This window comes from Plasmodium gallinaceum (assembly GCF_900005855.1).
Source record: "Plasmodium gallinaceum strain 8A genome assembly, contig: PGAL8A_v1_53, whole genome shotgun sequence".
NCBI lineage: Eukaryota > Apicomplexa > Aconoidasida > Haemosporida > Plasmodiidae > Plasmodium > Plasmodium gallinaceum.
Window position 1 is genome coordinate 406,255 of NW_021628210.1, and position 15,052 is coordinate 421,306.

At 16.7% G+C, this 15,052-nt stretch overlaps 6 protein-coding genes across 6 annotated transcripts; 1 reads left to right on the forward strand and 5 right to left on the reverse strand.

Annotated features, from left to right (window-relative positions):
- Positions 1 to 971: 971 nt before the first annotated feature.
- On the forward strand, positions 972 to 3,135 carry CPalpha (F-actin-capping protein subunit alpha, putative; the record flags this gene model as incomplete). Its single annotated transcript, XM_028675200.1, has 9 exons — positions 972 to 1,059; positions 1,352 to 1,464; positions 1,559 to 1,645; positions 1,732 to 1,793; positions 1,959 to 2,171; positions 2,327 to 2,393; positions 2,503 to 2,586; positions 2,690 to 2,783; positions 3,035 to 3,135. The coding sequence occupies 9 exons, from the start codon at positions 972 to 974 to the stop codon at positions 3,133 to 3,135; spliced, it is 909 nt and encodes a 302-aa protein (XP_028525874.1).
- Positions 3,136 to 3,428: 293 nt separating this feature from the next.
- On the reverse strand, positions 3,429 to 3,731 carry PGAL8A_00075900 (conserved Plasmodium protein, unknown function; the record flags this gene model as incomplete). The annotated part of the gene is made up of 1 exon (XM_028675211.1): positions 3,429 to 3,731. One exon carries the CDS (start codon positions 3,729 to 3,731, stop codon positions 3,429 to 3,431), a length of 303 nt encoding a protein of 100 aa, XP_028525875.1.
- A 701-nt stretch (positions 3,732 to 4,432) lies between these two features.
- Positions 4,433 to 5,041, reverse strand: PGAL8A_00076000 (peptidyl-prolyl cis-trans isomerase, putative; the record flags this gene model as incomplete). The annotated part of the gene is made up of 1 exon (XM_028669978.1): positions 4,433 to 5,041. One exon carries the CDS (start codon positions 5,039 to 5,041, stop codon positions 4,433 to 4,435), a length of 609 nt encoding a protein of 202 aa, XP_028525876.1.
- Positions 5,042 to 6,262: 1,221 nt separating this feature from the next.
- PGAL8A_00076100 (nucleolar preribosomal GTPase, putative) lies at positions 6,263 to 7,711 on the reverse strand (the record flags this gene model as incomplete). The annotated part of the gene is made up of 1 exon (XM_028669989.1): positions 6,263 to 7,711. The coding sequence occupies one exon, from the start codon at positions 7,709 to 7,711 to the stop codon at positions 6,263 to 6,265; it is 1,449 nt and encodes a 482-aa protein (XP_028525877.1).
- A 1,308-nt stretch (positions 7,712 to 9,019) lies between these two features.
- On the reverse strand, positions 9,020 to 10,685 carry PGAL8A_00076200 (conserved Plasmodium protein, unknown function; the record flags this gene model as incomplete). The annotated part of the gene is made up of 9 exons (XM_028670000.1): positions 9,020 to 9,091; positions 9,256 to 9,395; positions 9,487 to 9,535; positions 9,728 to 9,860; positions 9,955 to 10,067; positions 10,155 to 10,201; positions 10,291 to 10,320; positions 10,487 to 10,544; positions 10,632 to 10,685. 9 exons carry the CDS (start codon positions 10,683 to 10,685, stop codon positions 9,020 to 9,022), a joined length of 696 nt encoding a protein of 231 aa, XP_028525878.1.
- Positions 10,686 to 11,596: 911 nt separating this feature from the next.
- On the reverse strand, positions 11,597 to 13,714 carry PGAL8A_00076300 (conserved Plasmodium protein, unknown function; the record flags this gene model as incomplete). Its single annotated transcript, XM_028670011.1, has 1 exon — positions 11,597 to 13,714. The coding sequence occupies one exon, from the start codon at positions 13,712 to 13,714 to the stop codon at positions 11,597 to 11,599; it is 2,118 nt and encodes a 705-aa protein (XP_028525879.1).
- Between the last annotated feature and the right edge of the window lie 1,338 nt (positions 13,715 to 15,052).

Sequence of the window (15,052 nt, forward strand, 5' to 3'; positions counted from 1 at the left end):
AATTTTTTTTTTTTTTTTTTTTTTTTTCTTTATTATCCATTTTATTATTTAGTGATACATATTCTGATACTCACATCTTTCATTACATTTTGTTTAAAAATAAAGACAATAATTTATTTCTTAAGGAGAAATTTTTTTTTAACTTTAATTTGTTGAAAATATATGTTTTAATTTTACTATAAATATGAAATAATGAAACTCTTTTATATACATTTTTAATATATTTTAATTCATTCTTTTTATGCAAATATTTGAATTGTTCTACTTTTTTTTCCATTACACATAATTATTAAAAATACATATAGAATTTAAAAAAAATATATTAAATTTCCAAGAAAGTATGAAGAATATTGATGAGTTTACTCTTCTACATTTTTTTTCTTTTAAATTTAAAAAAAAAAAAAAATTATTTACTAAATTACTAGAATAAAAGTATTGTATTCTATTTTATTTTATTTTCTTTTTTTTTTTGCGTTTATTCCTTAAAATATTTATATGTTTTTCTTTTTTTCATATTGAAAAAAAAAAAAAAAAGGAAANTTAAAAAGAAAAAAAAAAAAAAAAAAAAAAAAGACATTTTGTGTTAACTATTGTTAGACTGTTTTAATCGCATATTATTATAACTTCAATTATTTTTTTTTTTTTTATTAGCTATTAATTATATTAATAAATTATTTTCATTTTACATTTTAATTTTTTTCATTTATAATTCATAAGGTTCTAGTTGAATTTTTTTTTTTTTTAAATACACTTTATAAAATGTAAGTATTCTTATATTTTTTTATTTTATATTTTTAAAATTATTATATTTTATTTATAAATATATATAAAAAATTTAATGAATTTTGATATAAGAACATATGTTTATAGTTCTAATTAAATTAATTCAAAAAAGAAAGAAGGAAAAAAAAATCTAGAATTATATATAGTAATTTATGATAAATATTTAAGTATTAAACATATTAGATATAATGGAAAAACTATTAAATGAAAAGAAAAAATTTATTAGACATGTTATATTAAATGCGCCTCCCGGAAAAATCTATGATTTAGTATCAGGTTTAAATATATATATATATATATGTATATATTTAAAAAGCTTTATATATATATATTCTTATTAAATAAAAATTTTATTACACTTTATTTAGAGTAAAAAATGTATATAAGATTATTATCTTTTTGTAATAAAAAAAAAGAAATAAAAAAATATAATAAAATATTTAAAGAAAAAAATTTTTATTCAGAATATAAAAATAAATAGGATTATAAAATATATAATAAAAAAAAACATATTAAATAGTTTATAATAAGAAAAACTAAATACATATATATGTATTCCTTTGTATAGATTTAAAAGTACTATTTGGATCTAATCAGTTTATTCTGAATTCAATTAAAGAGGCTATACTAAATTATAATGAAAATAATTATGCTCTTATTCCTGTTGGAGAAAATGATTATGTATATTAAAAAAAAAAATTTAATAAAATTAATTATATAAACAATAACTTAAGTGAAAAATAAATATATATATACTCTTAATTTTATAAAATAGATAATAACTTGTGAACAATCAAAAATTGATAATTCTTATATTCACCCAAAATTAAAATTATTAGTCAATGTTAATCATATGAAAAGAGTAACTAATTAAAATTACATATAAATAATATATTAAAAAATAATTCTAAGTACTTTTGAAATTAATTAAAAATTTAATTTTTTCAGAAAGTAACATCAATGAGTGAATTAAAAGAATTAAACTATTCTAATGAGTTAGAGAATTATAGGTTAGACAAAAATAAAAAAAAAAAAAAAAAATTAAACAACGTAAATGTATTTAAAGCTACATTTAGAAATAATAATTTTCAAAATATTCTAATAAATTATAAAAAATAAGAAAAAATATATTTTTTAATACCAAAATTTTTTTTTATAATTTTTTTTTTATATAGAAAAATTTGTTATGAAAAACTAGAAAAATATATTCAATTACATTATTTAAAGTGGAATGAAATACAAACAATAAATTTTCCTACTGTAAATATAAATTCTAAAAATGGATTAATAGTAAAATGCAATTCCTCCGTTTATGCTTGTGAAAAAGAACAAAAATTTAACTTGTCTTTTATCATATGTTGTGATAGACACTATTTAAAAAATTTTTAGTAAAATTAAAATCAAATATTTACATGATTACATTTAAAAAAACTTATTACAATGCAATAACAATAATATCTAAATTAATAAAAATTTTAACAACACTAATTATAGTTTTATTAATAACAAAATATAATAATATCAATTTTTTTCTGTTTTTCAGTACTAGTTCATGGAGAAGCTCGTGGAATGTTAATTTTTTACCTACAGATGAAGAAATTTTACTAAATGTAAAAATAAAATTTTAATTTTATTTGTTTTTAATGAAATATATATCTACATATTTTTTTATAATATTTTTAATAAAAATATAAATTTAATTTTTTAAATTAATTTAAGGGTACAATCGATATAGCCCTTACTTATTTTGAAGATGCCAGTATAAATTTTAAGACTACGAAAACATTTGAAAAAAAAGTTCAAGTCAACAATGTATTATTAAAAAGATGATAATTCAAAGTAGAAAAAACATAACATGTACATTTAAATATTTTTTTAATTATTTATATATTTGTCTTATACTTAGGATATTGAAAAATTTGCCTCAAACATTTTATCCGCTATAGGTGAATGTGAAAATTACACATTATATGATCTGAATAATTTTTTAATCAATACAAGTAAAAAAAAAAAATATATTTTTTTTTTTAAAATAAAACAATAGTAATAGTAATAGTTATTATTATATCGTTGATTAAAAATAAAAAAAATGCTATAGGAATTACAATGAATAACAAATAAAACGAAATTTATATATTTTTAATAAATAATTTCAATATATAAAAATATTTTCAATAGTTTTTTCTTCAAAACAAAAACAAGAACATATATATAATATAACCTTTTAATTATTTTCATTTAATTTATTTAGACAAAGAATTAATAAAAAACATTAGAAAAATAATACCATTAAATGGAGAGAAGTTTGATTGGAGAAATACTCATCAAGATATTCCCATTCAAATTAGGTAAATTTATAATATATATATCTACATAAACTCATATATATCATAACATTTTAATACTATTATAATAGTTTTTATTAAAAGCAAAAAAAAAAAAAAAATAAGAATAAAGTTCTTTATGATTATGAAAAAAAGTATATATTTTAGTCAATATTACTTAATACTGATATTCACATAAAAAATTAATATTTTTGTATAAATTTATATTAAAAAAAAAGGAAATTAAAAAACACTCATTAATATTTCCCCTTTATTATAAAAAGCTATATATAAATTATAACATATAAAATACGTCTTTATTCATGTCTTTTTTTTTTTCTTATGTTTTAAATCCTTTTTATCTAATATTTTGATATAATACTTCTTTTTTTTAGTAACAGTTAACTTTTTGAGGTCATTGATGTCATTTATCTTCATAGTTCTAATTTTTTTCTTAATTTTTTGAGGCAATGAATGCTCCAAGGATTTTAGTTTCACATAATTATTTATAGCATTTTCTTCCCTTTTCTTTTTTTCCTTCTTTTGTGATTCTTCATTTAACTTTTCTTCTAATTTTTTTAGCTTTTTCATAGATTCAAGACTTAAATTTTCATCTTTTATCATTTTTGTGATTCAATTATATTTTTAGTACTTTTTTTTTTTTTTTTTTTTTTTGAATTTTTATTGTTTTTTTTTATTTTTCCATTTAATATTTTTGGATTTTTTTTTTTTTTCTTTTGTTATATAAATATATTTTTCTAATTATATACTTTAAAAACGTAAAAATTTTAACAATTTAACAATAACTGATAATTTAATTTTTTTTATTTAACCTATTTTGTCAATTAAAATTTAACAAATAAATATATTTTTTTTCTTTTTTAAAATTTCTATATAAAGGGAAAAAAAAAAAAATAATGCAATAAAAACATATCTATAAAAATAAAAAAGAAAAAAAAAAAAAAACGAAAATATTAAAATATATGTATTTAAGAATTTATATTCAAGGAATTTACAGTTAGAAATAAAAATGTTTCAAAATAAATACTTTTGTGCTAAAATTTTTATTCATATATTTGCATAATTTTACATTAACGAAAGTTAAAAGTAATTTAAAGAAAAATGATTTCTACAATAAAAAAAAAACAAAAAAAAAAAAAAAAAAAGGAAATTAACAAATACAAAAAACTTATAATATATATATTATTTTAAATGTAATTTTTAATTTTTCGTATATTAATTCACTTAATTTCATATTAGTATATCATAAACAATAGCATTTCGTAGATTTATTAGTTTATATACATTATGTAAATTTTTCTTTTTTAGTCAACATTTATAGCTGTTGATGTTCGTAATATTTTTACATCAAAAATTGGTTTATTAGTTGCTGTAGTCTGAACAGATGCAATACTTTCTATACAAGTCATATTTTTGCTGACTCTAGCAAAAATTGTGTGTTTTCCATCCAAATGAGGCAAAGGGCATAGGGTTATAAAAAACTGAGATGTATTTGTATTTGGTCCATTATTGGACATACTTAATATACCAGCACCTGTATGTTTTAATTCACAATTTATTTCATCTTCAAAATATTCCCCGTAAATACTTTTTCCTCCTTTTCCAGTTCCTGTAGGGTCACCACCCTGTATTATATAATTAGGTATCACCCTATGAAATATTGTATTGTCATAATAACCCATATTGCACAATGTATAAAAATTTAAACATGTTTTAGGACTATGATACCAATATAATTCAATTTCGAAATCTCCTAAATTAGTATATATAGTAATTTTTCCCCTTTCATCTTTTCCTTTTAATTTATAGTAACTTATTTTTTCTTCTAGAGATTTTTTTTTCTCTTCTAACGAATCAACTAAATTTTTTTCCTCTTCTTCGTCATCACTATATCCTTTACACAAAGTAAACATTGTTTTGTTTTTTTTTTAATTGTAGTAAAAACTTATTAAAGAAAAAAAAAAAAAAAGGGATTTTCAAATATTTTTAATTTAATATTTAAAAATTCCAAATAAATTTTCAATCCTAAAAATTATTTATTATTAATTTATATTAACATATACATGTAAAAATTTTTCTTTTTCTGCTTTCTATATTGAATGTCATAAAATAATTATTTATATATAATGTTAAAAATATTTTTTATATTAATTTTCTAAATTATTCAGTAAATTTTAACAATAAATTAAAAATGTTATTTATAATGTATATTGCAATTTTAATTCTTTATTTATGTTATAATTCTTTTAAGTATTGTTCTTATATATTACATTTTACTTAAAGATTATTCATATTTATTCTGTATTTACATTCCGTTCATAAGCTTCTTACATCTCATTTTGTTTGTTTTATTTCATTTACATACTAAAATGTATAGTTTATTTAAATTATAAGTTTATTCTTTATTTTTATTATCGTGTAAAAAATTCATGAAAATAGAACAAAAATATTATGAATAGCAATGTTAATATTTAGGAATTAGAAATGATTTTCATTTATCAAAGAAAAAAAGTAGGAAAAAGAGAAGTGCATATAAATTATATAAATTCTTTTTCTTATAATTTTAAACCTTACATATTTATAAAAACTTGAAAGATTTTATTTATAAAAATTAAAAAAAAGTAAAACTTTAAAAAAAATTAAAAATACAAATTTAATTTTATAAAAGTTTTATAAAAAGAGAAGTTTAATTAAAATCTAAAAAAAAAATAAAATATTATATAAAATAATTGATAAATATTAAAAAAAAAAAATATATAAATTAGCAATATCAATGAGAGTAATCAAATAAGGTGTATTTACTTTTAATAAATTACATAATAACTTGTAAAACTTTATTCATAAATATAATTTATGTATTCAATTTTCATAGAAGTATATAATATTTAAAAATGTTTTATTTATAGTAACTTTTTGTAGATATATGAAAATTAATAGGTTAACTATTTATATTTATATAATGGTTTTACTATAAAATAATAATTCTTATTTGTTTTTAAGGAATGTTTTAAAGCATATATTTTTATAATAATATATATATATATATATAATTAATTTTTCTTCCTTTTATGTAATTGAAAAACAATAGATCCCAGTCAAATTGTTACATAAAAAAAAAAAAAATCTTACTAAGACTATGTATAAAAATTAAACTTATCGCTTTTAATTATAATATAATTACCATATTTTTTTTTCTGTGAAAATATAAATTCATCAATTTTGTGATAAACATCATCATTCAAATTACCAAAATGATATAGAAAATCAGAATTTTCACTAAAGCATGTTATTTTACTTTTAGGAATTATATAATACAGAATTTTATTCAGAAATAATTTATTGTATAATTTTTGCATATTCTTAGAGTTTATGTTATTATTTTCCCCATTTTCATATAAAAAAGAATGAATTATTCTATTTTTTTTTTCTTTCTTTTCTAATTTGTTATCATTAGATGAAAAATGTAGCTGGTTTTCATTAATAATATGATTTTCCTTTAGAATGCTTAACACTTTTATTAAATTCTTCCCATTTAAGCATAATAAAAATTCATTTAAAAGTGATATGACTTCTTTTTTATCTAATGAATGCAATTTTTTAATTAATTCCATCCCTTTCAAGTCTTTTTTTAAAATAAGTCCAATTTTTCCATATATATTAATATTTTCATCAATTTTAATATCTGTCCCTTTTATTTTATTATTACAATTCATTTCATTTAACAAAGTATGAATAAAACTATTTCTTCCTGTATATATATGCCCTATAACACCATATGTTATTTTTGTATCTTTAAAAAGAGCTTTAATATATTTTACGTAACTTTTATTTATAAAATGATCATATAACTTTTCGGGTAATTTGTTTTTATTCAGATAATTAGGAATCTTCTTAATAAAGCATATAAAAGGTAGAGTTATAAAGTAATTACGAAAATATGTAAGCCACTGCTGTATTACACCAGAATCAACTAAATCACATTTATTTAAAACAATAATAATTTCCTTTTTACATAATTTAATAAAATCAATTATATCTTTATCTAAATATATTAATGGGTTTCTTACATCTACAATATAAAAAAGAGCATCACTATTTCTTATTACTTCTATTAAGTTATCAATAAATAAATATTTATCATTTAATTTCGAATAATTTTCATTTTTCACTTTTTCAAATAATTTCATCTTTATATTAAAATTTAAATGAACATAGTCTTTAAAATTCATATTTTCTAAATATTCATTTGAAATACCATCATCCGAATCATCCTTTAAACTATTTTCTAATAAATATTTCACATTTTTTATTGTAGATTCATTAAAATCATCAATTTTAATTTCTGTACATTTTACCAAATTTTTATTTTTTTTACTTTCCGCAATGGTTTTGATATTTTTTAAAATGCTTTTCTTAAATATACACTCTGGTATTTTTAAAGAATTTTTTGTTGATCTTCTATTATGAATGTTTGTTTTCTTTATTATTTTCTTTAACTTTTTTTTATGAGCAGCTACTTTTTTTATAATGGCATATTTCTGTTTTAATGTTTGCCTTCTGCTTGTTTTCTTTAATTTAACCATTGTTTTTAACTTTTAAATAACTTAATATTTATTTTAAAATTTATTTAAACTTTTAGTAAAAAAGTTCAAATGTTTTTTACAAATATATAATTTTTTAAAAAATATTAAGAAGAATATTATTACATAAGAATTTACAAATATAAATATATATACATATATAATAAAATAAAAAATTAACAAATTAAAATTATCATTACTATTAAAAAGATGTTATATAATGTAAAATTTTTAAAGTCATTGAATTTAATAAGAAAAATAATTTTATTTTTTAATTATTTAGCATACAAATTATTTATATAAAATAAATTTTATTTATATCTCTGTTACTTTAAAAACTGAATTATTTATATACAAAGGTGTTTTTAATTAATAAAAAAGTATTGCATTAATTTGATTGCTTTATAATGAATTTTTTTTTTTTTTTTTTTTTAAATAATACATATTCATAGATAAAATTAATTATTAATATATACTTTTGTTTGCTATATTTTAATTTCTATTAATAATTTTAATAATAAAAATAATAAAGAAAAATAAATTTTAAACATATTTTACCAAGATACAACAGAAAGAATTTCCTTTTCTTATTATTTATAAAAAAAAAAATATTAATGTTAAATTCTACCAATATAATTGTATATTGAAATTAAAAATTTTTTTTTTTTTTTTTGTTATTATACAATTTTTTTTAATATTAATTTTTTAATGCTTTTTTATATTTTTTTATATGTAGTGTTTTACTTTATTTATTTATATTCATTTAATTAAATAATTATCAAAAAATGTAAAATAATTTGAATTTTTTTCTGGCTTTAAATATTACTTCATTTTGATAAACTTAAATTGGAAAAAAAAAGAAATATTTCATTTCATACTTAAGAAAAAATATATTTTCTTTATATATTATTTAAAATAGAAACACAATTTTAAAATATTTAAAATAATTATATAATGAAATTTTTTAAAGTAAAAATAGTTAAAAGTAATATTTGTTATTATATATCTTGTACAATATTTTAATAAGAGAAGAATAAGTATTTACTAATTTACGAAACACGAAGATGTGTGACTGCTGTATATTTTAATTATTTTTTAAATATACTATTAAAAATATAATTTTCTTCTTTTTTTCTTATTATTTTTTGAATATCGTTAATACTCATTCTCAAAAGTAGAAAAATTTTTGAACTTTTTTATTTATCATTTATTTTTTAACGTTCTATGTTTTATTACAAAGTGTGGAGAGAAAAAAAAAAAAAAAAAGTTTAAAAGTTCTTTTAAGAAATTATAGGAAAAAAAAATGAAAATTTAAAATTTATGAGCTTCTACAATATCACCTGGATTTATTCCTTTATCATGCTTACTATCATCTAGTTGTATCTAAAAAAAAAAAAAAAAAAAAACATAAACGAATGTAATTATTTAAATAATAACAAAGTATATATATTTGATAATTTAAAATATTTATACGAAATTTTATAAATATATGTATATTTCATTTTTTTTTATATTGTCTTTTTTTTTTTCTATGTATATTTTATTACTGATCCCCTTAGACTACATTTTTGAGTTCTTAAACATGATTGATGTGGATTTTTTATTTTAATAAAATCAAAGACAACATATCCTTCTCTATCAACAAAGTAATCAATCGTTTCACAAAAATATGCCTCTATTTTTTTTTCTGAAAACAAAAGATAATTTTAATAAAATTGTTATAATAAATACTTAATCTATATCTATTTTCATAATTCTTATCTATATTTATTTTCCACCTTTTTCTTTTGGTTGAAAGTTTAAGATCATGAAATTTTCTTTTATCTCCTAATGAAATGATATACATTTCTTTATTTTTAATTTATTTTGTAATTAATTCTATATATAAATATGTTATTTTTTATTTAATTGATATAATTTTAAATATAAATGAAATATGTTTAGATAAACAATATAAATATTTAGAGATTTTTTATAATTCCTATAAAGATAAAATAATTTCCATCTTATTTAAAAAACCTTTCTCTTTTTTATTGCTTCATTTAATGTATTAAAAAAAAATTTATCAACTTTATGGTTACATATCCCTTGGGTATTAACAAGACAAGGAGAAAAATTCTCAAAAACTTTTACTTTTATGCTTGTTAACCATCTAAAAAAAATAAATGAATATATTTTATTTCTCTTATTTTTCAAATTAATTGAATTTGTTGTTTTTTTTTTTTATTATTTTTTTTTTTTTTTACAAATGATCATATTTTGGTTTCTTTAAAACAATTTTTTTATCGTAACATAATCTTATTTCTTTTTTTTTGTTATTGAATAAAAAATATTGACAAAATGGATCTTCATTACAATACTTAAAAAAAAAAAAGAAAAAAAATATCCTCATTATATAAAAAATTTCATTTTTAATAAAATATTTCTTTTTTTTTATTTATTAAACCAATTCCCCATAATTTATACTGAGATTTTTATTTTTATTATTTACAACTGTTTAGAAAACAATATATTTTATATTTACATATAAAAGACAAATTAGAATAAAAAATTATATGTATAATCTCCTTTTTTTAAATAACCATTATAATTTTTACAATCTATATATGCTTCTATAAAAAATAAAATGTATATAAATATATTTCAAAAAACAGTTTGTAATATTTAAATTTTATTTTAAATAATGTATTTTAAAAAAAAAAAAAAAAAAAAAAAATAGAAAATTTAAAGAATTTATTTTTTTTTCTATATAAAATTTTAAATAAAATAAGAAAATACTTTGTAAAACCAAGTAATTTTTTTGTTTTATTTCATTATTGAAATTGAAACTAGAAACCTATTAATTGGATTTAAAAAAAAAAAAATAAAATTATAGAATTATAAAAAATAATGAACTAAAAGTTTTTTCTTAAATAATATTTACAACTATAACACATAGAAGGACACAACAAACTAATCTCTTTACAACAGAAATCATTTATAAGTTACAAAAAAAAAAAAAAAGAAAATGACGATACAAATAAAATAAAATGTATATGAACTATAGGATAATTTTATGTTAAAATTAAATATATTTTATATTATTTTCATTTAACAATAGAATTTTATTAGATTAAAAAAAATAATTTCATTATATATATGATTAGTTATTATTTCTATTTTACACCCTTTAGGATACTTTACATGTATATACAAAATATTATCTAATGAAAAAGAAAGATTAAAAACTAAAAAAAAAAAAAAATAAATAAATAATATTTTATACCTTTGTTTTTATGTATGTACATTTTTATGGTAATATTTTATTAGTAATTCGGTAATTTTATAATTCACAATTTATATAGATGTGATATTTTTTTTTTTTTTTTTTTTTTTTTTTTTGTTATATAAATGTAACAATATAATAATGTTTTAAAATAGATAATAATTCTAATAATTTAAAAATATAAAAAGAAAAAAAAAATATGTCTTATAAATAAGTTAAACTAAAAAATTGATTTTGAATTTAAGATAAATATTTAAAAATTGTTATGATTAACAACAAAAAAAAATAATGTAGAAGAAAAAAAAAAAAAGAAAAAAAAAAAAAAAATATAAAAAAAAACAAATAATGTCATTGAAAATATTCAAAGAAAAATTGTCTTAAAAAAATAAAATGATAAATGAAAAAAAGAATATTAATCTTAAGTTTTATTATAAAAATATTAAACTATTTTAATGTTAAAAAAAGTATATATATTATAATAAAATAAATTGTAAATTAAATTTTTTCTTAATCCTATTTTTTTGAGAAAATAATCAAAAATGTCTTAAGGATGGATATATATTTTTTTTTAGTTATTTTATGTTTAATAAATATTTTTATATGTTAATTTTTTTTTTTTTTTTTTATCCTATAACGAAATGACTTTTAAATCCAAGTTCTTCTTTTGAATCTTCAATTTTTTCTTTTCTGTCTAGTATAAAAATAAGTATACCAATAACAGTTAAACATATAAGAGTAATATATATTATAGAATAAATTTTTTTTGAAGGATTTACAGAAAGTTGAATTTGCCATTTATTAGAATTATTTAAAGGATAAGGAATAACAATAATATGAGAATTGGGTATTATAGAAACCCACATATTAAAATATTTTTTTTCATGTGTAGGCATACCTACATAAAATTCTTCTACATAATTACTTGTTCTACCTAAACCAAAAAAAACATAAGGGAGTTGAAGTGGGAAATGAGCTGATTGACTTTTCTGAATTCCAATTCTACTTGTTTTAATTCCATTAACATCAATTACAGTTATTTTAAATGTTGGACCGTGTGCATTACCACCAAATACTTTAGTTATAATTTTTTCATTTTTCTGATAACAATCATTTACACATATTCCATTCAATGCAGTTGACTTTAAAAATAATGAATCTGTTTCGTTATCTCTTATAAAACCAACAGCTGCATACTTAGTTATTTTATTATCATTTATATATTTTCCAAATATTAAAATATCTAAAACTCCGTTTTCAAAAATATCAAAAAATGCTGCATTGTAAACATCAGTTACTGATTCACTTGGTGAAGTGACAAACTGATAAAAATTATAAAATCCTCTTATTTCTAAACTACGTTGTTTATCATATAATTTAAGTTCATTTTTATATATTCTTACATATTTATTACCTTTATCATTTCTTAATGTTATTAATAAATCTAAATAGCCATCATTATCTATATCACCAACACTCAAATAATATGGATAATCTGAATTCCCAGATAAATGTAAACCATTAATATCAACAGTGGATACAAAGTCGTCATCTAAATCATCTTCAAATTCAAAGTCACTTTCAGAACATAAATTAGATGCAGGCCTACATTTTGTCTCATCTACCTTTTTCCATGTTTTATCGCATATTTTTTTCTGTAAATTTGGAATAAAATATATTTTATCATCCTGAACACAACAATTATTACATAAAGGTCTTTTAATACAAGTTGGCACAACTAAATCAACTGACCCATCTGCATTAAAATCTCCAAATAAAACTTGCAATGAATTTATAGGAAGACTGTAGTTCTCAGAATTTTTTATATACATACTTTTTCCATCTACTATCTTATTTAACCATATCTCTAAAGAAATGTTCTTTTGATTATCATATACAGTAAATACTAAATCCGACTTACAATCTCCATTTAGATCTACTATAGCACTAGAGTTAGGATTACTAATCTCTCCTAATTCTTTATATTTAAAAATATCCATATTTTCCCATAGGATACTTTTGAAACCATTTTTATTATTAATCCATATAAATCTAAAAAAAGAATTATTACCATTTGTTTGTTGACCGATTAAATCAGGTAGCCCATCATTATTTATATCACAAACTAAGGGATGAACATTAGAATAATATATGTTTTTTTCCTCTTTATCAGATATGCTTTCATTTAATTCTTCTTTTTTCTTAGAATTCCATACTTCTTCTAATTGTTCATTTTCATTTTGAAAAAAAGCACATATGTAATATTTATTACTATTTTTTGGGTGTGAAAATAAAACTAAAATATCTAATGAACCATCAAAATTTAAATCTATAGCTGTTATATTCATAACTTTTCCTTCAAAACTAACTTCAGTGAAATAAACAAATTTGTTATCCTTAACACTAAATATATATATATATATAGTACTAATTATTTTATCTTCATTATATCTATATAAAATTAAATCAGTTTTTACATCTGAATTATAGTCACCAAAATCACCAATTTCTGCATCTATACTTAACCCAATATTATAATTTATTTTATATTCTAATTTTTCCTTTTTATTTATTGATTTCCATTTTTCTAATATATCCCAATTATACCCTTCTACATATATACTCCTTTTTGTAGAACCTTTATTTAATGAATTGATAAAAATATTTGATACAATACAATATGTAAATGTAATTAATAATATTTCTATTATAACAAATTTTCTGTATTTCAATAGATTATTCATCTTTATAAAAAAAAAAAAGAAGAAGAAAGAAAAAAAAAAAACATAAAAAGAAGAAATTATAAAAAATAATTATAAAATTAAATAGTTATATTAAAAAATAATTTAATAGCATTATTTTACGTTTGTAACTTAAAGTTTTATAAAAAAAAAAAAAACGGTAGCATTTTTAAATATCATCTTAAAAAAAAAAAAAATGTTAATTAAATCAGCTCAATTGAAAAAAAGACAACTTAATTTATTTTAAAAAATGTGTTAAACAATCTAATGTGAAGATTAATAAATAAAAAAAAAAAAAAAAAAAAAAAAAAAAAAAAAAAANAAAAAAAAAAAAAACGGTAGCATTTTTAAATATCATCTTAAAAAAAAAAAAAATGTTAATTAAATCAGCTCAATTGAAAAAAAGACAACTTAATTTATTTTAAAAAATGTGTTAAACAATCTAATGTGAAGATTAATAAATAAAAAAAAAAAAAAAAAAAAAAAAAAAAAAGATAAATAAATTGTGGAAATTCTCATAAATATATAAAAATATATATATATATATATATAAAATTGGAAACTAATTAATATAATTTTTTAAAAAAACGAACTAAAAAATAAATATACAATAAAATAATAAAAAAATTCATATATATTTATATATTATTATATTTCATATATAATTAAAACATGTATATTATAATAAGATATTTTAAAAAAAAATATATTTTTTATAAATCATTTGGAGATAATTATTCTAATGAAGAAAAAATAATTAACGTAGTATTTAGCTACTAGTATTATGAAGAATATAAAAAAAAAGAAAAAAAAAAAAAAAAAAAAAAAATTATAATTTTAATAATAAAACTAAATAAAAAAATAGTAGTATAAATAATAATATAAAAAACACTACAATTATAAATGATTATAACAAATTATTAATAAAAAAAATTATTTTATTTCATTTAATAAATTTAAAAATTAAAGAAAATATATATATAGCTATTTTTAATGTGCTGCTTAAAAAGCATGAACATATTCTTAGATTCCATGAAATTATTTTAACATAACAATAAAAATTAAAAATTATTATAATAAAACTTAACACTTTTTTTTTTTTTTTTTTTTTTTTTATATATATATATAAATATATATATATATAAATATTTTAATATTTTCTTTATTCCTTTTTATTAAATAATCTTAGTTTTTGTTAAGTGTTTGCATGATATTAAAGCATATATTATTTATTTTATATTTTTTTTTTTTTTTTTTTTTGGAATAAAAAAGTAGATACTTCTTATTGTTCTTATTTTTTTTTCATATTATACATACATAAACTTTTTTCTTCATAACGAA